Below are 26,824 nucleotides of genomic sequence, written 5' to 3'. Positions count from 1 at the left end.
ACGTTCTGCACAACTGGGTGCTCCTTCCTGAAGGGAATCATGGAAACCTAATCTGCAGGATTTGGGTCAGAAGGAAAAAAAAAAAACCAAAAAGGTAATTTATGTGAAAGGAAAAGCTTGTGAGGCTCAGAATAACCACGCAGCCTGGCGGCTGGTGTGCTGTTCTCATGACGGGTTGTATTTTTAATTCTCGAGTGGGATGAGCTGCTTGGTACTGAGGTGAGCACACTGGCAGGCGAAACTTCAAGTGAGAAGCTGTGTTGTTTGCAGCCGGCTGACAGCACCTCTCCACTCTGGGTGCGGAAATCCTGGCATTATTTGTCACTCATTTTCTGTAGTGCCTCCCAACGAGCCTCCAATCCCGCAGCTGCCCCTCCACAAAGCCCCTGCAAAGGCACAGCCACTTCCAGCCCTGCACGAGCACAGCGCTTTGAGTCTCCATCCAACCTGCACTCTTGACACCTCACCTCTGCTACCCGTCACCCACGCAGCCATCCCTAAAATAGCGAAACCAGTTCTGGAGCTGTCACGCTTCTAGGCCTCTTCCCTCCTCCAAACAGGAGACTACGTTATTTGGATATATATTTTTAATATTTCCGCACCTCTGGGTGACGTTCTCCAGCTGCTCTCCGCAGGAGAGCTGCTGTGCGGACGCCCACACCGCCGCGGCGGCTTAGGATGGAGCTGGGGTTCCGGCGGGGAGCGCTCAGGGGGACCCCCGCGGCCGCCTCGCAGCCCTCCCGTTCGCTCCGGGGCCCGCCGAGGCCCACGCCAGCGCACCGCCCCTCCGCCCCAACCCCCGTGCCGGCGGGAGCGGGGCTCCCCCCTCGCAGCAAGCCCCTCCCGCTCCGCTCGGCAGGCTCAGCCCAGGCTCGGCCCCTTTCTCCCACCCACCCCGGGCGCGCTCCGCTTCTCGCCGCCGCCAGCGCCTTCGCCGGGAAGAAGCGGGGCGGCGGCACTGCCGAGCGGGACACGCCTTTCGCCCTCCCCGCCCCGTTCCCCCCCCGGGCCCCGCCGCCCACAGCGGGCGCGGCGCTGCGCTGCGCGGCTATCGCGGCCCCGCCATGAGCCGGAGGTAGCGGCGGCGCCTTCCGCAGCCGCCGCCGCCCTCCCGCGCCGCCGCGGCGGCGGCCGGGCCCGCGATGCCGAACCAGAAGGGCGGCAAGGGCAAGAAGAACAAGCGCGCCAACAGCAGCGGCGACGAGCAGGAGAACGGGGCGGCGGCAGGCGGCGGCGCCGCGGCGGCGGGAGGCGGCGGGGCCGCGGCGGGCGGCGGGGCCGGAGCGGCTGCGGCGGGCGGCGGCGCGGGCGGCGGTGCGGGCGGTGCGGCGGCCGCGGGCGGCGCGGCGCCCGGCGACGTCAAAAGCGGTGAGCGGCGGCGGCCCGGGCTCCGCGGCCTCCTGCAGCGGCGCGGGCGGAGGGAAAGAGAGGGAGGGAGCGAGAGACGCGGGGGCCCGGCGGCGGGGAGCGGCCGCAGAGCGGGTCGCGGGCGGCGGCGGCCACGGGGAGGTGGCGGGGCAGGCCCGGGTGGAAGCGCGAGGAGGAAGGGGCGGGAGGGCAGAGAGAGCGGCGGGGCCGGGCTGAGCTCTGCGGGCTCTTCGCGGCCTTTGCGGCCGGGGGGGCGTCGGGAGGGTGCGGGTCGCAGCAGGGCGGGGGCCGGGCAGGTGCCGCGCGGTGATGCTGGAGGCGGGGAGGAGCGGAGCCGCCCGCCCGGGGCTGCGGCGGGGAGAGGAGCAGAGCCCGGCGTGTCCGCCCGTCCTCCGCGCGGAAGGAGCGGGGCTCGGAGCGGCCCCGGCTGCTTTGTGATCCCTCCGTCTGCGTGAGGTGCCTGGAGGGAAGCGAGGAGGCTTTGCTGCCAAGCAGGACAGGGCTCGGTGTGGAAATGGAATTGAAATTGAATCCCTACCTTACTTGACCACGATTAAAAACGAAATGAAGCCCTTCTTTTAGCTCTGTTTCATTTGTCCTGCTGCGGTAGTTGCAAGTTTCGTTTTTCTGATCAGCCATTCTCTGCAGCCCTCGATTGGTGCTTTGGTTTCTGATTCAGTTTTGGTAAGGTTCTTTTCTTCTGGAGATTTGCTTTGCTGTTTGTGTTTGGAGGCAGTCTCTGAACTACAATATTTTGAGCTATAGCTGGAGGTGGGCTGGGATCTCTGTACACTTTTTGCCAATCCAGAAAGAGGAATCTACGTTCTGCCCTTACACTTACAATGAACTGCATAGAGCCCTTTATTCTGATTTTCTTTTTTTTTTTCCTCTTGGAAATTGGCCTTCAGCTACTCCCTTCCAGTGCACTGGGGGAGGCGGGAGGGTGAAGCTTCACGCTTTCTGGCAGTAGCTTTGCTTGGCTGCTGTTAGCCAGCTGGAGATCCAAGAGTCTTACTGCAGTTTTCAAGATGTCCAGTTCCCATGTATCGCTTAATGGAAACTTTTCCTTAGAAATGTTAGCAATTAATTACGAGTCACTTCAGCTAACAAGGTCTTTGCCATACTACTTTTATGAGAATATTACTTGCTCCAGAGAGTCATGGAGATTGTTTAGAATTTCCTTTCCTTTCCTTTTTTTTTTTTTTTTTTTTGTATTGTGTCAGTGAGCAAGGGGAAAAGTCAGAAGGATTAGCAAGAGCTGGATAATTTCTTGGACTTCAGTCTGGTGGTGGGATGTGTGCTTTACAGGTGGTGTCCTGATGTTGAGGTATTGGCTAAGCTAGCTGGGCTCCTATGAAACTGAAGCTGCCTTTCCAGAATCTAACCTGAGATGCTGCTTTATTCCCTCCTTCCTTGCTTCCTTATGATTCCAGTGATCAGAATTGTCCTCTCCTCTGGGCACCCCAGTCCCTTCTTTTGTGTCCTCACAACGGTGGTATGATGTTGGCTTCAGAATTTACTTGGAGTGCCTGACACAGCTACTCTGTGTTTTCTGAGGATCACTGCGTCCGGTCAGATTTTTCGTTTCAGTTGCTGCTGGAGGTTGGAGGAGTCCATGTGGTTATGAGCTTTATTTTATCTATGCTCCTGCCCATCAGATAACCCTGAGCTGGAAGTTTTGTAAATTGTATTCTTACTGACACATCCAGAGCTTTCAACAGGTTTGGTCCAAAGGATGAAAGAAGAAATGGCTCCTGTCCTGAAGGAGAGCTGGGCACCCAGTTTTCATGTGCAGGGAATCACAGAGTCATTACAGTTGGAAGAGAGCACTAAGTTCATCTAGTCCAACCACCAACCCATCCCTACCTTGCCCACACTCTTTCTAAGTAAAAAATAAAATTCCGATACAGATGATGCTAGTGGTATCTTCAAAACCTGTGAATCTGAAATGAAGCATCTCAGTGTAGGCCTGGAGGCCTTCAGCGGCCTGTGGGGTCCCGGTTCTAGTCCTGAGGTGTTTGTGAGGGGCGGTGCGCTTGAGGTTAAATGGTCACTAAGCACTTCACTGGGGACACGGCCTGGTGCAGCGAGTTGAGAGGTTAATGGAGTTCTGTCTGCAGTCAACTCTCGATTATTCATGGGAGATTATCTAGGTTGCAGATTAAGTGTGCTGGGTGCAGGGAGGCTCCTCCCTGTGCTGCTGCCCAGGGAGCAGGCAGCTGCACACTGTGGCTTGCGTTGCCCATGAGCGTGGGTTCTCTGCATCCCTTGCCCCTCTGCTGCCTCTCACCTACACTGCTATCTCTGCCCTGGAAGAGCAGTTGATGATCCTAATAATATAACCTGTTTTCTTTCATTAATGTGACGAGACAAGTATATAGAGATGAAGGCTGAGGATTTAATAATGGCAAAATTAAGACTGCAGACCTTGACTTGGCATTGTGTTGTTGGTATGATAGTCTAATTATGCAGTTACATCAGGACCCTGTTTCATCCAAGGAAGGGATAGCGATTCAGATCGAAGTCTTCATTGTTCATTATGTGGTCTATGTATTGATTCTGCCCAACATCCAAATGCTGGAATGAAACAGAATTTTTAACTTCCTCTGGGCTTCTCTCTGCAGGGAGGTCTAGCAGTGTGGTGTTACACAGAACTGCTGTTGCAGCAGCCCTTTGCAGTGGAAAGGGGTTAACTTTCGCTTTAATCCTTGCAGTTTTCCTCCAGAATATCAGTGAATTTTTGGCCACCTGCTTGTGTTTGGTTTTGGTAGTGTTTTCATTTATGTGCATTCAAAGATCCAACTGCTCTGGAGGGCTCTGTCTTCTGAGTTTGAGATTCTGGCTTCAGATTATGGGGGTCAAGGGGATAGAAGCCATAGCTACTGACAAGATGTGATGACTTTTCTCCATCTTGTGCTGTACCTTTTTTGCAGGTGCTGGCTTAGTGTCCACAAGCAAAATTCATTCTCTGTCTGTGCCTTCCATTCCTCTTTCTCCCTTTGCTTCTTTTTCTGAGTCTTCTCACCTCTTTTCCTGGAGAGTTCCCATTCACTGGTAGCATGGTACACATATACCTTCCTTCAGAGCAAGGAGGAATTCTGTATATAATAGCTCAATCTTGCTTGACCAGAGTGACATTCATTTTCTATGCTGAGTGAGATGCAGGTCATTGGGTCAGGGGAATAATTTAACTATCATAGTGCACGATAAAAGTGAAATTTGATGTAATAGCCTTATTTCTTAGACTTTCTGTCTTCAGAGGGATTGAATTATATTCCTAAAAGAATGCATTTTTCTAGATTATTTTTTATGCTAGTTTTCGTGTTAAAATTGGAAAATCTGAGCTATGATTATGTAAAATTCTATCAGCAGCTTCCTTAGTTTGTGTCTCAGTGACTTCAACCCTGTGGAGTACTGGAATTCCCAACGGCAGTAATTGGTGGTCTTCATATGCAGGCATGAACGAGCATGAAGAATCAAGATGTTTTGTGGATCCTTTGCTCAGAGCAATAGCAGAGGATCGCCTGCAGGGTTTACATAAGATCTAGCAGTTCTGAGTAGTAAATTCCTTTTCTATTTTTGCATTGTCAAGCTTGGGCACTTCTAGGAGTAGCCAGTCTACCTTTTATACCTTTTATCCCATAAACTTCTTGTTCCAGTCCCCACATGCAGTTGTTTCCACCTCCAAAATTCTTCCGACTGTTTTCTTTGCCTTGCATCCATTCTTGGTTTCATTGTCCAGTAGACCCAAGTCCTCTTCCTTCTGTTTCTGTCCCTGTCTTAGCATCTTGCTGTTCTGTTGCCATATCTTTGTCACTCTGGATTCTCCGGCATTGGTACTGTGAGAAAATGAGGGGGAGAAATGATAATAAAAAGGAGAAGCTGGCTGTCTATTCGCCATGTCTGTAGTTTTCCACTTTAACATGGGGTTCATTTTAAACTGCAAAGATAAAGTAACAAAGAATTACAGCATAGCTCTCTCTAAATTACTGTCTTACGGTGTATTTAAGGCCATACTTTTTTCCCCACTGGCATGAATGAGCCCTTAAACTGCAAAACTGGCAGAGCTAAGTATGTTGGGTGTCATGGAATTACCACAATTCAGGTTTATACAGGATGCTGGTTGTGAGAATCCTCCAGTGGAGTAAAGGAAGTGGGAGAGCTATTGGAGGTCAGTGCTTTAGGTCCCACAGGCAGATTGTTCCCTGAAGTGGAGTTTCTGCTTTGCCAGTGGAAGGGCTGTACCAGTGGTGCCTGTGATAGGGCTGGGCTGGCTGATTTGGAGCTGCACCTCCCACCTGCGCACCTGCCTCCGATCAGCTATCTTTGCCAACAGGAACTCCCCATGGATCATCTCACTGAGGACCAGAACCCAGAAGGACACAGTGAAAAACATAATGTGCCTTCCTGGTAAATTAGGTGCTCTTGGGAGATGTGCAGCAGGTTCACTTCACACAGCGGGAGTACTGGAGTACACATCAGCTTTGTACAGTGTACTCTGTACCAGAACTTTCTCTCATCAATCAGAAATATTATGCAATCATAGAATCTTCCAAGTTGGAAGGAGCCCACAAGGATCATCAAGTCCAACTCTTGGCTCTGCACAGCACCACCCAAAAATCAGACTATAAAACTAAGAGTGTTGTCAGACTCTTGAACTCCTGGCAGCATGGGGCCTTGCCTGTGGCTCTGGGGAGCCTGTTCCATGTTCACTACCCTCTGGTGAAGACACCTTTTCTAACCCCCAGCTTCCCCTCCCTGACACAGCTCCAAGCCGTTCCCTCGGGCCCTGTCGCTGTCACACGGAGCAGAGCTCAGTGCTGCCTCTCCGTTCCCTGTGAGGAGCTGCAGCCGCCATGAGGCCTTTCCTCAGCTTCTCTGCTGAACCAACCCAGGGACCTCAGCCGCTCCTTGTACACCTTGTCCTCCAGACCCCCGACCATCTTTGTGGCTCTCCTTTGGACGCTCTCTATTGGTTTTATGTCTCAGCACATAAAAGTACTCTATTGAGTTGAATATTTTTAACCTCTCAAATAAAGAATTACCCAAGAAGCATCTTTGTATTAGTGTAAGATTTCTAGAGAACTTAACCATAGCCACGTGGCTTTAAAATGGCCTGCTGCGCTTTTGCATACTCTTTACCTGGGTTCCACAAGTTTGTAAGTTTTTTATTTACTTTCAGATAAAGATGTTAACACAGAACAAATGTATGAAGAAAATCAGTCAGTGCAACAGTGTCTAATGTATTGAAGGCTGTGACTGGCCAGCCAGTAAGATTTACGAAAAAAGATTATATCCTGGAAGTATGATAGAGAGTCAGAAGATTTGTCAGTGCAATATTCAATTAAAAATGTATTTTTAGAGCATGAATTGCTTCAATATTTAAGCATGGATGAGTATTTGCTGTTGAATATTCCCTGTTACATATAACATGTAACTCCAGTCCAGCCTTTTGGTGACACGTACTGTGAACTTGTTACTACTTAGCTTGAAAGAGGGGGTCCCACTGGTATCAGTGAAGCCACCTAGAATATCAGGTTTCTCCTCTGTTGCAATAAGTGTCAAAATCTAATTCATAGAGACTTTGTTAAGGAAAACCATTTTTCTTTCTAATTCCATTGAGTTCTTTTGACTGCAGAAATCAACTGAATGCAAATTTCACCGTCACTATCAGTGCAAATAGGTTTTGAAAGGACTTTCATCTTTAGAATTTTTAAAACTGTGCAGTTATATCTTTTCATGGTAAGTGCAAGGCATGTTCTGCAGATACTCACAAATAGGATCATGTCTGTAGTGTTACTGAATAAAATAAATATCTCGATACAATTACATGCTCATTTCATTTCTTTATAACAGGTCTTTTTGCTATCAGAGTGGTTATCAAGGCCTGTCTGCATTCTGCATTGTGATCAGTCTCTGGTTGAAGTGTAACGCTTGTATGAGTAGGGGTTAGGCTTGATGTTTGTTAGATTCCATATGAGGAAATGCAGTTTTTGAACTGATTGCTGTACTTTGTCTGTACTCATCCCCTGTTTTTCTCTCAGTGATCTCACAAGCAGCGACAAATCAGGTTCCAGTCCTTAGCAATGTTTCTAAGTTTTCTTCCTCCAACCTCACTTTCAGGCTTGCATATTGACACATTGTTTGATATTAAAGTAGTGTGATTACTGTCAGACATCTTTCCTTCTCTGCTTCTCTTGCTACAGCACGTGTGAAAAAATAGCGGTAAAACTTGCATCTTGTTCAGGGAAAAATGATCCAGCTAATCTTCAAATTATCTGAATTAGAATGGCATTAGTAGGGCATGGGCTTTCTTTAAACAGTTTTCACAGAAATTCAAATAATTTCAAACAGGCCTCTTGAAGTAGTAATCTAGTCACTGGAGTGGATAATTCCATTTTGAAAGCTTGCAGGATTTTGAGTGGAGTGCTGGCGCTTCCCAGTAGACTCCTGTGACATTTATCTTGAGAGCATTCTAACCTTTATCTTTTGCTATGGCAGAGTCTTTCAGTCCTCCTGCCAGGGCTCGAGTGGGATGTTGCTGCTGTTCCTGTCTCGAATGCTTGCTGGGAGAGGAGTTAGCTTCAGTCAGAGCCTGGCTGTTGAGAGTGCCTGGTATTCCCCAACTCTGCTTCTGTGCTACAGATAAGCATTTTGGGAGCAGTGTACAGTTGAGGTCTCTGTGTGCTGCACAGATGCCAGAGATGGCCCACAGGCGGGGCTGGGAGCCAACACAGCATAGTGAGAGAGACATCTATTGGAACAGACAGCTCCAACCTCAGGAGACATTGTCTTGCAGAGATGCTCGTTACTGCAGCTAGGGCGGCTTCATCCCCCTCTTCCCATTGAGTTTATACCAGCTTATTTTGCCTTTCATGTGGGAAGTAAAAATACTGTCATATTGAAACTTGAAAAGCGTAGACCAATGATACAAATACCCTTAGACTTGAAACTGAAAAAAGATGCAGATACCATTTGATTCAACCTTTTCTCTTTCTACTGTTCTTTACCTTGTGCTTTTGAGTAGGGCATTGTTGCTAACTGACTCTGATTCTGAGCAAATCCAGTCTACCATGTTTACTTCGGAGCGTGGTTTAGGATGCCTGCAGATTTGTTTACCTTACTGCCTTTATTCCTTTACTCTCAGCATGAGTTGCAGTTTGCTACTGGAAACTTGTTAAAGTCGTTGCATTAGAATTGGCTTCAGTTGTTAGAATATTTTAGATAAAAAGATATTTCCATGACTCCAGGGTTAGTTTATTGTAACACTTCAGGATATTACAGGTTATTGGAAGGCTGCAGTAAGAGAATTTAATGGTGGAAGTGCTTTGCTGTTAGAATGATTCCTGTATGGACAAAACCACTGCCAAGGTTCTGAACATAATAGTGCTTGTCAGTTCTGTGATAGTCACCAATCTCTGCATCCATCACAGTAGGGGTCTCTGTAAAAATCCTTACTTAGCATGGTGATGCCAACTCAGAATGAAGAAGCAGGAATACACTGGCATTAGCTGTGATGCTGATAGAAACAGGGGCTTGAGTCTCTTCTCCCTGATATGGTGAGCTAGTGATGTTTTCACCTGGATTAAGTATATGCAGCAAGTCAGGGCAGGATTTTTCCTGTGCAGGGAAGTTCTGTACATCCTGAACAAATCCTGAACAAAAATGTGGTGGCTAGTTTGGCTTGCTGATAACAACAATAGGGATTTTGGTTATTTCTGTAAGATTGTATGACTTTTCATGATGGGACCAGCTATGTTGGCAGTTGATCCAGCCTGGAGTATGGATGGCTGCTGTGTAAGCAAACTGCAAAGCTTCTGTGCTCATGTAGGTGCCTCCTCTCCTTAGTTTGTGCAGTTTTACTTTTGGCTTTCTAACTTACTTTGGTGAGGTGATGACTGAACAGAGTGCAAATGATTGAGTAAGGGCCACAAACAACACCAACTCTGTATCATGTGCTAATGGTTTCTTTCATAAACAAGCATTTGTTCTGGCAGTGCTTCAGGTTAGAAGGCGTTAACATGACAGGTATGACTTTGTGATTTCCATTGCATCTTCCCACTGCTATGTAGTTGCTAGGCCTTTCTCAGCTTTTTTGGGGAAGAGACGTCTTTGGAGGCCAAGCATGAAGTCAGCACAAGTGAAGTGGTGTAGGTACATGGTTCTAGCACTGCTGAGCCCTCCAGGAGTCTCATCTGAATTTCTGGGTGAGCCAAGGTTTAGCAACTCCAGATTACCCAGAGTCTTCCCTTAAGAAAGGTGGTCACCTCACATGATTACTTACTAGTAGAGCTCATGACATCTCGCACATTGGGTAAGCTGCCAGGTAGAGCTTTTGATCTCTTAAAGTCCCTTCCAAGTGTAAATATTGTCCGCTGCTACTTGGATCTTGAGGGTAGGATTCAGCTCCCAGCTCAGCACGTAAGTGTCAACGTGCAAGTGGTTAGCCATGGAAGGCTTTGATCCAGACTCCCATTTTGATGAAGGATTTTCTAGAGTCAGTGGCTCTTATGGAGTGATGTTGGTGGGTCTGCAGCAAGGGTCACATCACCCTGAGATGTGCTCCTGCATTGCTTGCTGAAGATAGAGTTCTCGTGATGGCTTTTCTTTTCAAGGGTCTTACAGGGGGTCTCGTGACACAAAAGAAGCCTACATTTGGGGTAGTTAGGTGCTGCTGTCCTGTTTCTTGCCCTCCCTCCTAAAGAATAGCTTAAATTAATCTTAATCGGCCTGCATGGATTCTCAGAAGTTTGGATAGACATCAGTCATTATGATCAGCCCTATGTCTGTGTGGTGAGCTGAAACCTAAGCTGGCTAGGAGAGGAATAAGTATCTGTTTCTGTTCACTGACTGAAAACCTCTGGTGCTTGCACAATGGATAATGTGGGAACATGGAGGAAAGAACTAATTTTGCTTTAGGCATCTGCATCTAGGATTTAGAACAAATGAAACTGAAGCCATAGAGTCATGGCATTTGGCTTGCTGGTCGCATCTTTGGTTTTCTGATGGGTGTGTAAACAGAAGGAAAGAACATTCTCCACCATTTGCTTCATCAGAGAGAAGTTCCTCAGGCAAATGTTCTGCTGCTTTCCTTTGTGTCATGAAGAAGGAAGGGCGGGCTTCATATGCTATCTTAAAGTCTTTTTTGTGTGTATGTGTGTGTGTAGAAACAGGTTAATGTGGTTTATGTTGAAGGAAATTTGTCTCATCTGTTTATGTTCCCAGCTTCTACTGATGTTTAAATCTTCTTTCTTGATTTTGAAAGAAAATTTAATTTTATGTTAGTTCTGTCAAAAATATAATCTTGTTTAAACAGTGAGTGATCTTTGCCCAGATGTACATTTACTTGGATTATTACATATTATTTCTATTTTAGAGGACATTTATGAGCTGCCCCTTAAAACTACATTCAGAATTACTGATGAAAATCACTGTAGTGGAATGTGAGAAAACATTTCTTTTTTATGTGGAACATTACTTCTTGAAAGAGTCAGTGTGCAGCTGTAGTTCCGAATCAGCAGCCTGCCCATTACGGCTGTGCACTTGGGTCTGCACACCAAAGCTGTTCTGCTGCACAGAACTACCTGCTGTCTTGTTTTGTTCTCCTGAGGAATGAGACATGTCTTGAAATTGAAAGATAAAATGGAGATATTGATATGTTCAGTTAGGCTTTATTTCAGAAGAGTGGACGCTTCCCTGATACCAGTTGGTCTTTCATTTTTCCTGCAGGTTTTTTTGTTTGTTTGTTTTTGTTGTTATTTTTGTTTTGTTTATTTTGTTTTATTTTTTACTTGGAAATGAGAAATCTGATGGCATATTAGCTACTTGAAGTCAGTTTGTGTTCAGGTGACCAACCACCTTGGGGCTAAAAAGGTATGGATGGGTAGTTTAGCTGACGTGAAATTCAGTTTACTCCCTCTATTTGTGAGTATCTCTTGGTAACTGCAGTAACGTTACAATAAAACACAAACGTGTTGATCTGATCTCTGTCTTTTTGAAGAACCATCTTGAAATGCATTTCTAATTAATGGGAAATAAAGGCTGTCGTACTAAGTAAACTGAACGCTGACATTCTTGCTCATGTGACATATCTGTTGCTGTGAACTTAAGTTTTGCAAAAAAGTTGCTTTACTTTCTCTTGCTCATTTATTTTTTATGTAGGAATATGTGGCATGATTGTGTTTGGATAGAGACATGGATAAAGAGAAGTTGAGGGGATATTTAGTCCTGAACAGTCTGTTTTTCACAAATAGACCGGATGAAACTTGTAATGGTAGACTGAGCTGACGGTTGGCTCAATCATTTTTATAGACTTTTCAGCCGGTGTTTTTTTGCCTTCTTTAATATGCTGGTACCACAGAAGTGTTAGGGCTTAATGCTGAAACAACTTTCATTAGCCATAATAAACGCTCCATGTTGTTGCCAGTTTACACTGGTTAGGTAGATCAGATGAGAAAATGTCTGAAAAAGTTGTTGTCATCTAATTAAGTTAAATGTGGGAAAAAAACAACTCCACAGTCCTCTTAATGGACTATTTGAAAAGAGGAAAAATCTACTGAAAATCACCTTTAAAAGAGTCTCTAGGCATACAGAACATAGATATAATCAAATAATTAGAGATACATTCAGTCTGCTGGTTTTATTATTATTTCCATATTTCGGTTGCTTCCCATATTGATCTTGGTTTTTGTCCACATTGAGAAGAGGCAGTAAATTTCTTAGAGGATTGAAGATCGGGTGTTTTTTCATCTGAATCCAGAACCATGTTTAAAGTCTCATTAACGAAATGCCTTTCTTTTCTCATCAATTAGTGTTACCAGTATGAAAGAACAAGTGTACAGTCTTAACTGGAGATCTCTAGACATGTCTGTGCAGTTACGCTTTTGGCTGTCAGCTATAATTATATGTGCAGCTGTTAGAACATTTACTTCTGAAGCACAGGAGGACCATAAGCGAATCGTTGGCATGTCCTTTCTTCCTGCCTTCTGGCAGTGACGTAAAAGGATGCATACTAGAATGGGTAAATGTGGGAAACGTGTGAGAGCTGTCCGTGGTGGTACCTTTTAGATCTTGCTGCACACGATTATTTGCCTTCAGTGGTCTCAATTTATCTGTGGTGTGGTTTTTTTTTCCTGAGATAAACTGCATCAGATGCCATAATTGCAAACTATGCTGTCTGCTCCTAAATATGATAAAAGAGTGACTGAGGATGAAGAAAAACTTTGTGGAGATGCTTGGTGTGTATGAATCAAGGGTGGCACTCTGTGAGAACAATCGGAGATCTCTGTGGGTTGGTAGCCTCATTGGTTTTGATTTGGAGCAGATAAGTTATCATTTGCTTTTGCTCTTAGCCTCTGTCTTTATATTCAATAATAAGGAATAAAAACATGGAGAAAAATTAGTCTTTGGTTGCCAGTGAAATCCACATCTCTCAGATGATAACCTAAAACCTGCATGTTCTTAGCAGGCTTTTCAGAGACATGAGACATCAGGGAAAGAATGTCACCTGTATAGAAGGAACTTCCAAAAGAGTCCTGAAGGGATGCTTTTCTTGTCTAGCAGTGTTCTCTCCAATTTGGTAATCTTCTTTTCCTTTTTATGGCTGAATGAGGCTTTTTCTGATTCAGAACAATGTTCTATAAAATGTTCCTTCATTGCAGTTAATAGTCCAGTTCCTGAAGGAAAGGTATTGCAGCAAATTCTCCTTGCATCTGTGCTGTTTCAGGCTCTTGAAGCAGAGGCAGAGAAGCAAGATGAAGGATGTAGTTTATTCCAGGGCACAGCTTGGGAAGATCTTGTTGTGCTCTTTGTGCATGTGTGTTCTGGGTGAATAAGTCTGTAGAGCTTCTGTGATCTTGAATTTTCAAGTTACCTTGAAGATGTTTTATTTATTTGTTTCTCACATTTTAACAGGTTGTTAGAAAGGGACAAAACCACTAGCATGCCAGTGACACATTGTTTCTAAGTGTTTTATGTATTGCTGCAGTGTGTTAGGTGAGTATGCGTACTGTTTCCTGGCTTGTTAGGTAGAAATTTGAAATCCTAGGGAAAAACAATGAGTGTGCAGCAGGCTGTCATGATGAGGTGTGGTGCATCCCCTTTGCAAGTCCTTGGGTTCTGACTGGGACTTGGAGCTCCAGGGAGTCTGTTGTGCTGCTTCTTGCTGGGTGAGGCAGCACTTGACTGGGGAAGACCCTGAAGAAGCCTGCAATTACTTGAATTCAGTAAAGCAGAGGTAAAAAGGCAGCCTGACAGCCCTACTGGAAGTGGTGCTTCTTTTGCTGAAGTAGGAAGTTAGAAGAACAGATTTATGTCACATTTGACTCAGCACCCAGAAACTTTGAGATTATACTCACTTCAGATCGAGTGGAAACTCAACATGTAAATTTCTTGCCTTCCAGCTGCAACTGCGCAGTAATTGAAGCATTCCATAGCCTGTGGTATTTAGGTGAGGGAGGGGAAAATGTTATTGCTCATAAATACAGAACATCTGTGCATTTGATACTGTTACAGGAAAAGAATTGAAATACTCTATTTTTTGCTCAAGCACGTAGCAAAGGCTGCTGCTTTGCTGATAAAAGAGCATGTGGCATTTAGCTTTCTAACCAGTGTGTGTTGCTGACTATTTGGTTTGTAAAATTTAGCTGTCAAGTAGGTCAGCAATGGTAGTATGTCCTCTGTTTGCCTGAAAATGTAACAGAGATCTTCCTTTCCATACAAGAAACATGAGCTATTTGTCTTGCTGTTCAAAGTTCTCTGCTTCCTGTCTCTCTCCCTATCCCCTGTCTCTTGCACATTCCTAAAGAAAAGATCAGTGTATGCCTTGCCTTGTGACTGCAAAGTCTGTCTGTATTACCTTGTTTTTCAAACCAGCATCCCTGTGTGTTTTTTCCATGTTGCCTCTCAGGCTCCAGTCCTGCAGAAACATTCACAGAGCTTTCTATTTAACGCTCACTTATGCGATGATGTCCACAGGGCCTTGAGGGGGGTTAATGCTTCTGAGGTGCTTTGTCTTTGAATACTGAACTGTTTATATTGTCTGTTTGCTTCCTTATTCTGTTATTTCCTTTCTTTCTGTAGCTTCTTCCGTGTACTTAACGTGTTTTTTTTCTTTTTGTCAGGGACTGTTTTTTTGTTCTGACTTGGACCTAATGCTTGTAGGCTCTTTGATCATGTGGTATATGAGTAAGAACTCATGTTTGTATTTGGCACAGCATTTGAACATTTGAACAGGCCACTAGCAGTGTGCATCGTTAATGTGTCTGCTTTCGTTCCACAGAAGCCCCTTGTGCTACTCCACTGATCTGTAGCTTTGGAAGGCCAGTGGACCTTGAGAAGGATGACTACCAGAAGGTTATATGCAACAACGAGCACTGCCCTTACAGCACCTGGATGCACCTTCAGTGCTTCTACGAGTGGGAAAGCAGCATTCTTGTCCAGTTCAATTGCATCGGCAGAGCGAGGAGCTGGAATGAGAAGCAGTGTCGCCAGAACATGTGGACAAAGAAGGGATACGACCTCGCTTTTCGCTTCTGCTCCTGTCGATGCGGGCAGGGTCATTTAAAGAAGGACACCGACTGGTACCAGGTGAAACGAATGCAGGATGACAAGAAGAAGAAATCGGTGTTAGAAAAGAGCACGGGGAGGTCTATGGTGGAATCGGCAGAAGAGGCCAAAAAGGGCAGGCCAGCCAACAAGCCACAGAAGGGCTTAAGTCATGACATCCAGCGAAGGCATTCGATGGACAGGCAGAACTCTCAAGAGAAGAGTGTCGTTGGCAGCAGCTATGCCGTTCGTTCCCCCTGCGTGTCTCCTGGGCAGTCCCCACCAACCGGGTACTCGATCCTTGCCCCAACCCATTTCAGCGGCCCCCGCTCATCGCGGTACTTAGGAGAGTTTCTGAAGAACGCCATCCACCTGGAGCCGCACAAGAAGAGCATCGCCGGAGGGGGAATGTTCAGGAACGCGCACTTCGATTATGGGGCAGCTGGTTTGCAAGCACATCGGCCGGGACACTTCGATGCCCCTGTGCAATTTTTGAGAAGGCTCGACCTGTCCGAGCTTCTCACTCACATACCCAGGCATAAATTGAATACTTTTCATGTGCGAATGGAAGATGATGCCCAAGTGGGCCAAGGGGAGGACCTGCGGAAGTTTATTCTTGCTGCTCTTAGTGCCAGCCACAGGAATGTTGTGAACTGTGCACTGTGCCACAGGGCACTGCCAGTGTTTGAACAATTTCCGCTGGTGGATGGAACCCTGTTTCTTAGCCCATCGAGACACGATGAAATTGAATATGATGTTCCCTGTCACCTTCAAGGTACAGGTTGTCTGTCCATCATGCTAGGTTTCATTTGGTGGTGGGACTGCTTTCCATACCCCACCTCCCATTTTAGATTTTCATTCTGATTCTGCATTTTTGAGTTGTACTCTAAAGTTTGGAGTCATGTTCAGGTTACAATGTGGGTCAGGTTGAAATTCTTGGCAGAGATTAGAAAAAACAAATACTGTGCAGAAAGATTCGTGCCTCGTGGGTTTTTTTTTTACAATCAGGAGATATCTTACCAGGTTTCTAGATAGACTGTAGGAAGATTTTTCAGCCACCCTGTTTCAGTGTGTATGTACTGATTTATATGTTGTGAGTTGTCCTCCCAAGACGTACATCAGCCTTTTAAACAACCTTTTACATTTCAGAGTGCTGTGCTGCAGCACGGGTGAAAGTCGTATTTGTACTGCCAGCCATGCCTCTTGTCTGCTTTCAGACTGGAGAATATCACTTTCGTTTATTGGAGGCGGTATTTTTTTGCATGGCAAGGACTGTAGTCTGGCCTGTTTTAGTGCAGACCTGGCAAGGACAGTTTCTGTGGCCTGGAGAGGATAGGCATAGTAAAAGCAAGCTTTTATTATTCTGGGAAGAAGTGGTGATGGAGTAGTGTGGGATCTAGATTTAGTTCCAAATTCCCACCTGTTTGGCCAGCACTCTGACTGTGTCCCAGCTCCATGCTGAGCTAGGGCCAAGGCATGTATTATGTTTTCTCCTCCCAGAGAAACAAACAAACATGGACTGGGATGATCTTCAGCTCTTCCCGAAAAGTATGTCCCAAACTAAGTGAGGAAAGCAAAACACATCTGTCCTGCCATCTGCTGACAGCCAGTATGGCTAACACAAGTCAGAAAAACTATTCCTAGTTTAGTGCTCAAAAACGTGAAGTTCTGCATTGGAAGGTGTAATGGGAATACATTAACAGGAGGTATTTTAGCACTTAACTCTCCTTTTGTTAAATTTGTGATATCTCATGCATGGTCATAATATCTGTTATGTAATAATGTTCTTTCCTCAGCAAACTTTGTATTGTTTTCTTTATTTAAATCACTGTGTGCTAAATCACTGACCTGTACTCATGCTAACATTATCGTTTCTGTTTCATCTAATGTACTTTAAAGGGAAAAAGTGGCAAGGAAATTTATAAGCTGAAAAATCTCTAAGATAGACAAAATATACCTGTGTGAGGTAACAGTGCTTACTGGCTGCTGTGAGGAGGCATGCACAATGTGCTTGTGATCTTACCAGTGCTAATAGCTGGTTTAGTAACAGTGGAACTCGTCACTTCTTGTTTGCCACTAAGAATGAAACTCTGCCAGATGTTTTGCTATTTTTTTCTTTAATTAATTGCTCCTTACTCATTCCATGGTACACCTGAAAAACTTGTTCTGACGAAATACTGTGAATAATTGTTAATTTTTTCACTTCATGATGCTGGGTAAAATGGTTTATTATCAGAACTACTATTCTCAGCTTTGAAATGAAGTTAGGCTTGCAAGGTGCTGTTCCAGGGTGTTATTTTCTCTTCAGTAAAGAAAACCACTTTTTCTTTTTCTTTTCTTTTTTTTTTTCAGGCATGTGTAAGATATCAGGAGTCTCATTTCCTGTAGCAAAGGAAGGATCCTGTAGGATCCTGATAATTAAGTGGTGGGGAAGTGCAGTGTTCTAATACGCAGAAGCAGAACTTCAGATGATGAAAACTATTGTCCTCCTATACAACAGAAAACTTTAGTGCATGGAGTTAGTTGAAAGTCTCCAATCCCGAGTTGTTAAACTTTAGGAATGGAGTTCATTATATTTGCACTTCAATCTCATCACGTCACATTTTCTAGAGCTGAACGCCCTGTTGTGGAGTTAACTCAGTTTACCAACTAATACCAGGAAATGTTTTTGTGTATATATATATTTTAAAAGAAATCTGGTTTTCCTTCTAATTTTTCTGAAGTAGTTTGTTTAAAAATAAAACAGTTTATAAGTAAGCTGTTAGTTTTAAAGTATCTGGTATGAACTAATTGTACATTGTTAATATTTTATTCCACTTATGTAGAGAAGGTACATGAATTGTGTGCTCTTTAAATTACAAAATGTGATGTGTCCAGTGCTTTGATGCTAATGAGCACAAATTGCAGTCCAACAAAGCACTGTCTGTATTCAGTCAGTCTTGCTTTGTATTTGATTTGTAACTGCATTACTTCTTAACTTTTTTCTTGTGTAGCTGTGCAAAATATGATAAATTACAGAATTAGTACCCTGTGTGAGCCCACTTGTAACAGCCAACTACTAAACTACAGATCGATTCAATCGCTGCAAATCAGACCTAATCAAGACTTGAGATCTTTGTAATTTGTGTAGGGCTTTTTGTTTCGTGCGAAGCTGGCATCTTGGATTTTGCATTGTTGTGTTCAGGGACATTTGTGCAGAGAAGATATTTTGTTTTAAAATCTGAACCACTTGATTTTCATGGCAGGCAGTATAAATTAGTTTTTGAAAGCCATTATGTATACGGGGCTTAAGTTCATGGTAGAGCTTGATAGACTTGTAGATTTGTATGGCATGTTAAAATCTGTGTAATATATAGTGTTTCTAAGTACAGTTACTAACAATGAATCGTCAGAAAAATGTACAGGAAAGAAAGTTGCTCACCTGGTTGTTGCTTTTTTTTTTCCCATAGGGAATATTAGTTCCTTAGTTCTCTCCTTGCTGGAAGATTCTGGCAAGTTGTTAAATGAGCCTGTACCCATCTTTCTAGAAAGCTTCAACACTTCTGCACGTTTTCAATTTTCTTGTTGGAAAAACTGCAGCTTGTCATATAGCTTAATAACCTGGCGTCTGCTATTGTGGTTTAAGCAACTTCTTTTAAGTATTTTGCTAAAGTCTACAGCAAGTAGAAGAATGGGGGATCAGAAATGGGCATAGTGTTGACTTCTTCCTGAGTTTCACAACTGTGGAAAATATCTTCAGTCAAGTCCTATGTATTTTCCATAAGGAAACAATTTTTGCTTATCTTTCACTCTTTTTAAAAGTAAGATTTTAATAAGGTATGATTTGTATCACTAAAGGGCAAATGACACATTGCGGGAAATGTCTGTTTTAATCTTCTGTTACAGTTTCCTTAAGAAGTGTGTTTCCTGTCCACAGGAAGGCTTATGCATCTCTATGCTGTTTGTGTAGACTGCTTAGAAGGGGTTCACAAAATTATCTGCATTAAGTGCAAGTCCCGATGGGATGGAAGCTGGCATCAACTGGGAACTATGTATACCTATGATATTCTGGCAGCATCTCCCTGTTGTCAGGTCAGTATCGTACATAAGGCTCCTGAGGTGAAATTCCACTAATGATAATAAAGGTCTGTGTTTCTCTTCTCCCATCCCTTCCTTTTGCAGCCTATGAGTGCAGTACAGCAAAGCTGAATGAGTCCCTGTCCCTTGATCTTAACTTACGGAGTACAAAGGCCTATAGCTAGACAAAAGCTAATGTAATGGTCAGTGATCAATGCTTGTTTTTGTTTTTTTAAATAAATAAAATGCATTCACAATTAAAGCTGATGCTTGGGACGATCACTAGGAAGTATCTTTGGCATCATATGCAATTCTAGTAGTACTTGTGCATTGTTTAGCGGGTGATCTGTCTACTCAAGGTTCTAGTTGCTTGAGTTTTGTTTTATCCTAAGATAAATGTAATAAAAAAGACAAGAAAATTGGAAGGTCTAGAGAGTCTTTGTGCATGGAGATAACTCATCTCTCCTTAATCTTTACTGCAACTGACTAGGCTGATGGTATTCTGCCACAGCCTGATGCAGCTTAACTTTCATTAAATGCTCACCTAATGTATGTTTTGGGTAGGAAAGAGTCAAGGCTTCAGGTTACTCCAAAGCAGACACATGCCTGAAGCGTCAGGACCATCAGCATCCAAGAGATCTTTCTTTCCAAGGAGTAGAAACTCAGCAGTTTTGCTGCAGAGGTAGGGGTGATGCACAGAAGAGAGTCATGGAAATAGCACTGAGTACTGTTTTCGTGGGTATGGCTTGGTGGTACCTTCTGGCACATCAGGAGCTAGCCATTGCCTTCAAACATGAAGGGTTTGTCTCCGACTTCCAGCAGGTGCTTGCTAAGGTGTTTGGTGTTTGCGTCCCACCAGTTCATCATGTTGTGGATCCCTTCCACAAAGCTTTGCAGAGTCTTTGCTTCTTACTACTGCAGAGTTCCAGAAGTCCTGTATCGAGGGAGGCTCAAAAAGAAGGCAGACCCTGGCCTCACAGATGTGACAGCACAAGAGACATCTGCAATATAGTTTTACCACTGTGTGAAACACAGATTTTAAACTTAGCATTTCTACCAATGCTCGCAAGACAAGTGGAGTTCCTGGAACTGAAAAAATGACATTGATTACATTGATATAATGTATAATATTATATACGTATTGATTATAGCTAAAGACATGACCTCCGTTGTTGTGCTTGAGATTTTAGCTATTTTAAAATAGGGACTTTCAATTATAAAACAGTGGTGCTGACTTGCTGGCTCTATAAAATACAGGAAAATTAAATCCGAGTTGCTTCAGTTGAACATGCAAGACAAGAATTAAGGTCTCATTATACATGAATCTTAATTGTATGATTAATGGACAGTGTGACAGTACAAGGTAAGTAATAGAACTGAATATAAAACCATTAGCTTCAGTGTCTGTGATTGCTGGGTAACGCATATTATTGTTTCACCACAATTGTTGCAGATGATTCTGTGCATACAGAGGAATGACATTTAAATTCGGTATATAATTTAACTGTGAATCGCCTTGCTGATTTCTGTTTTGAATAATTTCGTACCTTATTTCAAAATATTTAATTGTACTCCACGAATGTGCTTGTAGGATAATGAACTACAGCGGCTGTCAGGTTGCTAGCAGCTAGCTGATGGGCCGAACCGTAGCAAGAGGAAAAAGCACACTTTTTAAAAAGAAAATACTGCAAATCCATTCCCCATTAGACTGTATTTCTTAGAATTTCTGCTTTTCAAGCAGAGCAGATATCTGAGGTCTTCATGCTTTCTTTCTTTTGTGTCTTGTCTCATCAGCAGTAGTACTTTAATAATTTCTTCCTCCTCTCCTCCCAAGAAAATGCATGAAGTCAAAGGTGATACAGAAAATCATTTGTTCTTTTCAATGAAGAGCTGAAGCTCTCACTGGCATATTAGGCTGCAGGGCTAAGCTGTGCTATGTATCAGGCCCTCGCTGCTCATTTGTCATCTTTACTCTTAACATCCTTTGTGATCTTAAGTCTCCTCCATTTCTCCTGAGTGTTTTTGTATTGCCTGCTGAGCTTTCTGTACAGGAAATGGGCTGTATTTCTCAGCTGGATGTCTCCTGAAGACTTTTTTGTTGTTCTTAATGCCGAATATGAGTAGCTCTGCCAGCCCTCACCCTTCATCTTTAATTATTTCTCCTATCTACTCAGTTAATGTTGGTCCTACCTCAGTTGGGTTTTGTCAAGTAGTTCTTGTGCTTTAAGCAACCTGTGGTGTGTATTATAAATGTGTAAGTAGATATTGAAAATGATACAATATCATGCTGTACTGATGAAGTAGATTGAGTTATACATTTGTTAAACCAGAAAGATTAGATTGTTAAACCAGAAGATTAAAGTGCTGATACATTTCATGGAGAGATCAAAATGTTAACCTAAACAGACATAGTGGGAACTCTAGGGTAAGGATTGCATGGCACACATGTGAAGTTTCTCTCCTCGATTCAGAGCTTCTTTGTGATTTATCGAGACAACACTTCTTATGCTGAGGACATGAATTTGTTCAGATGTGAGCCAACACAGAGCAGCCCTATGCATATATGAGCTTTGAAATTCTAAACCACCTGTCAGTCAGAGTGGATGATACTTGAACTCTAGACTTTATGAGCTGTAGGTGTTTTCGTGTGAAAAAACTCTACCTGCCTGTAATCTACTGGTCTGGGTGAAAAATGTCCTTAATGGTAGGCACTGTGGCTGCGGGTTTCCTGTCTGAAGCTGTTAATTACCAGAGGCCGGGGCGGTGTATCTCTTGCTGAGGCGAGGAATGGGAGTAAATCTGGTTATTTCAAAAGTATTTTTCTTGTCTTTTTTTTTTTAAAGGCTCGACTGAACTGTAAGCACTGTGGGAAGCCAGTAATAGACGTACGGATTGGCATGCAGTATTTCTCCGAATACAGCAACGTCCAGCAGTGTCCTCACTGTGGAAATCTAGACTACCACTTCGTGAAGCCATTTTCTTCATTTAAAGTTTTGGAGGCTTATTGACGAAAGCTTTGCTTTAGTAATAGCTATTTTATGGGTATTTCAACTTTAATACATATCTTTTTATAGAACTCATTCTGTGATGAAATTACTTTCTTTTCTAACTGAAAGAGCAGCTTCTTTGTCTGTGTACATATGAATATGTATATATACATGTTGTTCAGTCAGAATCCTCCTGATGAGATCTCTGTGAAGGTTGGAGGCAAGCCAATTTTAATGGCCTTTGAGTATATCCCAGGTGTGGGGTAAAGTTCAGCTATAATGATTTGGTTTTATTTTTTGTATTATTGTAATACAGTCGATAAGAAGGGTGTGGGGAGACATACAGGATGCAAAAATATGTCCAGATGAAAAGTGGGTAATTATGTAGGGTTGTTGTCCCTCTAGCATGGTGGAAATGGGGAAATCCTTGGAAAGAAGTTGTCCCGTTACTGTTAAATTCATCAAGTCCCTCACATCCCAATAAGGACAGGAGGATACATTCCCCAGACTGGTGGTTATCTTTGTGGGCTTTCTTTCAGGTTTCCCGAGATGGGGGAAAGCAAAGATATTGTGACAAGTGAATGTAAATCTATGCCAGAAAAGGTAATCTTGAATTATTTTTTTGGCGTAGCGTCTTCCTGCCATGTATGTTTGATGTGTGTTACCCTCACTGACTGATCGTATGGCAAAAGTGCTGCTTCCACCAGTGTTGTAATGTTACCACTTGGGTCATCTGTTTATACCAAAACATGCTGAATATCTTAAAATGCTTTATTTAAAGCTATTTCTTCACAGATATTTTAGGACCTTGTGATAAGTGGAAGGAACACGCTGAACTGAATGGGGATGTTTGTATGTGTCTGCTGGGGCTGGCGCTTTGCTTACTACTGCAGACTGGTGTGACTGATTTGGAAAGAGGACCACAAAGTGGGATCTGGGCTGTCAGACCTGTAAGAGCTGTATAAGCACCCAATATGACACACGGCACTGGTTTTTAAGTCAATGAATTGCTGCACCTTTGTCTTTCAAAAGTTAAGTAAGACCAGGGCCTAAAAACTTGGAGACTTTTTAGAAAGCAGACAGTGTATTTACTTTCTACATGCCTCTGTGCTGTATATAGTAGTCTGTGCATTAGGCAGTGAATTTGTGTTATAGGGGTTGGCCCTGCAGAATCTGCAAATTCTGTCACTCCCCACTTTTTCCTTCCATAAATAAAAGTTTTTAAATAGGTTTAATAAAAGTTTTAATAGGTCGCTGATGTTTTACTTGGCTACTAAAGCTAGCAGAGATTTTTGCGAGGTCTTTCTTTGTTCATGATGTATTTATGGAGTGGTTGGTCACTCAAGAGGTATGGGTTTTGATTCTCTTAATTAGATGGGATTATGTTTTGTTTCTTCTGAGGTTTTTTTTCAGTTTTCCCCAAATTACTGTCTTGATGTATCTGTAGAAATCACAATCTTGCAAATGACCCTGATACTCTGCACATCTTGGGAAACAAGACAAAAAAGTCAGAAGCCAAAAAAGCATTGCATACACTGTGCTTTCCGCTAAACTAAGAAAATAATGTGCACATAAAACTTGAACTGAATATCCATGTTTCTTTGTGCATAAAAAATGCCAAGTTCACAGTTTAATTTCTGGCTGTCTTCACTGCAGAATTAGCTTCTTTTTAGTATTAGACACTCTTCAAATAATACTGAAGCTGCACAGAGGGCTTATGTTGGCAAAGATCACTTACTCCTAACTTGAGTGGTAATATCCTTAGAAGCCAGCCAACTCAAGCTAATGATTTTCACATCTGGATAGGGCTGGGCTATCTCATGCAGTTACACTGGTGAGCCAGGACAGTGATGTTAGCAGGCTGTGCTATCCTACATCGCTGGCACTCACTTTGCCCTGTCCTTACTTCTTTTCCACATGTTTGTGTTTGGAACACATCCTTGGGGTTTTGTGCAGTTGTTCCCTAGGATTGTGTTTGTACAAGTTTTGGGAAATCCTGTTTCCTTTTTAAGACAAACTGTGAGAAAAAATCTGAGAGACTTTTAACACTGTTCTGGCGTGCTTAGCACAAACTGAGTTACAGCTACCCCATTCGCAGTAGTCCCAAAGCTGTAATTGTTGCCCACAGGAGCAGAATCTGACCCAGGCATACCTGGGCTGGAAGAAGGTAGCTAGCAGATTAAACATTATTAGCTGTGCATTACGATCTTCCCTTATACAGTACAAACAAGTTATAGTTTGAATTAACAACTTGGGCCCTTTATCTTTGATGGTGTGTTCCCTAAACCTGATGGAGTTAGGGTGGTCTGGAGTTGCATTATCTGGCAGTACTGTAAGAACCAGATTAGAAGCGCAAGCACTGGCCTATTCCAGCAGTCTAAAATCACACAGCAAAGACAAAACTCCTGTAATGAGAAAAAAGGATATATATGTGAGTGTTGTGTTTGATCTTGAGTGCTAGTCACTCCGGCCTTGAGCCTAGGGTATTAATCCCCACATACACTACATGGATAACGAAATAGTAGCATTCTTTATCCATTTTTTCAAACATTTGATGAGCAGAGGTGTCACTGTGCAATGCATGTGGTGGGGCAGAAGTGGGATCTGGAGGTCTTTTAAATACTTGTTCATTTACTTGCCTTAGAGTGGCTTAATTTATAATTTTATTCTTTAAGTACCTAGATGTCTCTCCAGATATGACAATCGAGATAGAGTAGAAGTTGAAAAAAAGGAAATTTGGCTACTTTTTGAAAACACAAGCATATGAAAGGTTGAACAGTATGTTCAAGTCAAAACCAAGAATGCAGCAGGCTGAGAAAGCAGGAGTGGAAATGCCTTTTTAAAGTCTTAACAGTGACAAAAAGTTACTTACAAATCTATCAAAGAAAAAAAGTTTTCTTTCCATTCATCTTTTCATTCTGTTATTAAGTAAGTCTTTGCTGTTGATAGTGGAAATGCCTGTTTTCTTGCAAAGCTTCTCTTTCAGCGTAGAATGGCAAAAATGATCCTCAATGGAAACTATCAGGACGACTGAAAGATTCTTTGACCTTTTCCTCCAAAATAAATTGTCCCCCCTTTGTAGAGAATGCTTCCTCTGCTTCTTGCTAATACTGGAATCTGATCATGGGTTACTGCAAAATGTGAGATTTTGTTAGATGCATCAGATTCCAGACAAGCAGTTAGGCCTACCCTTTTGGCTGGGTGTTGCATAAGCACAAGGGCAAAGCTAACTTCTCTGGGACATGATAGCTGTTTAAGAGGTTGAACTGGATAACACTTGGTTTGCTATCTATCATGATGACCGTTGGATGGAGTCAGTGAGATTTTAAACATGTCTAAAGGGAAGTGATTTGTGTAGGTAAGGAGCTGCTTGCTTCGCTTGTTTGGCTAAAGTTTACTCTTCATTACCTTTCATTTTTTCTGATGCTGTGTGTTCTTTTTAGTCTGGCCTGTGGTCAGATTAAACTGTGCCTGAAGTATGTTTTATAAATGAGAATACAGTCCTCTGGATTTGGAGGTACATTCTACTCTTCTGAAATGCACGATACTCCTTGTGATAGTAATAGGAGTTGCATGTGCAAATGCTTTTCTTTCCAGTAGTTAACAATGTTTTCCATAGGAGAGGCTTGCGTTTAGCTAGACTTAATATTTTGGATGTGTAAATGAATTCATCCATCAGTAGTACATTTTAAAGTAAATTCTGGTAACCATAACTAACAAAATGGACGTTTCTTACATGCTGACACATAATTTGACATCTACCAAGGTGAACAGGCTGAAATTCTTGTTCTGTCTAATGCCGCAGAGTCATGAAAACTACAGTGTTCTGTAGCCCATGGACTATTCCACAGTCTATTTGCATTAATGTGTCCAGTAGCGAGCAGTGTATTCATAATGAATTTAGTTGGGAAAATAGAGAGTATTCCTACAAGGGAGGCGTCTAACACCGTTTTGTTTTGTTTTCATGTACTCTTTATTTTGGTGTATCAGGTAACTGAGGACAAACATGTTGTAAGGCCACTGGTGAGAAAACCCCTCAAAAATACACTTGTTCGTAAAGGTTTCTTGTTGAGACATTCTTGGATTGCACTTTTGCAGATGGAAGAATATGTACATAGCAAATGAATGTTGACGAAATTATAATAATTGGTTATGATATCATTTGCGTGTGTTGTTAGAGAATATTTTGTTGTGACTTCTCTGTATTAAAAAAGTAATAAATACAGGACACTTAGTAGTGTGGGTTCTTCTTTTCCCGCTCTTCTGTCTGCTAGTTTCTTACACATGCCCTGTGCAGCGAGACGTAATATATTCACCTCAGATATTACAAGAAAGCAGTTTCTTAGTGTCATTTGAAATGAAGCTGTGGTGTGTGACATGTCCCTCGGCATAACAGAGGTCTGTTGCTCTGTTGGCATTTGAAATGCTCTTCCTGCGGCCTAGCGTGGTCTGGGAGCTGCATCCCCAGAGCTGTCAAGAGGGATGAATAGAGGGCAGAGAGCTGAATCCTGTGTGTGTTGTTGAATCCTGTTCGTGGAAATGTGCCCTCTGGTGCCTGAGAGATCTCAGAAGGGATTCAGAGGGAGTGAGTACAGTACAGTAGTACTTGTCAAAGGGGCTTCCCATGGTTGTTCATCCCTGAAGCCCTGTTGGAGGGGAGGGAGCCTCGTATCCCTGCTGCCCGTGTGAGCTTCTCAGCAGTCTGACAAATTGTCATGTGCTTACAGCAGGATTTTCCAGTCTTTTCATTTTACCACAGAGACGTGAAGGATGGAGGCAATCCAGACTTAGAAAAGGTAAAGCAAATACTGCCATGGGAAGGAGTGCCATCTCAGACGGGATGAGGTGTGATGACGAGGCTGGAAGTG

General features: G+C 43.2%; 1 protein-coding gene across 2 annotated transcripts; it reads left to right on the top strand.

The window, feature by feature from the left end:
• Positions 1-1,047: 1,047 nt before the first annotated feature.
• HECA (hdc homolog, cell cycle regulator) lies at positions 1,048-24,824 on the top strand. Of its 2 annotated transcripts, none has more exons than XM_065733179.1 (4): positions 1,048-1,368; positions 14,648-15,688; positions 18,830-18,984; positions 19,075-19,804. In XM_065733179.1, exons 1-4 carry the CDS (start codon positions 1,143-1,145, stop codon positions 19,099-19,101), a joined length of 1,449 nt encoding a protein of 482 aa, XP_065589251.1. In that variant the 5' UTR covers positions 1,048-1,142; the 3' UTR covers positions 19,102-19,804. The 2 variants fall into 2 exon arrangements, with proteins under 2 accessions (XP_065589251.1, XP_065589243.1); XM_065733171.1 differs by lacking the exon at positions 19,075-19,804 and adding an exon at positions 21,813-24,824 and having other exon boundaries at positions 1,049-1,368.
• The last annotated feature ends 2,000 nt before the right edge of the window (positions 24,825-26,824 follow it).

Source organism: Cyrtonyx montezumae, unplaced genomic scaffold (genome assembly GCF_038088225.1).
Source record: "Cyrtonyx montezumae isolate F1298 unplaced genomic scaffold, pur_monq_1.0 scaffold_0, whole genome shotgun sequence".
NCBI lineage: Eukaryota > Metazoa > Chordata > Aves > Galliformes > Odontophoridae > Cyrtonyx > Cyrtonyx montezumae.
This window is presented reverse-complemented; position numbering and strand designations above follow the sequence as displayed.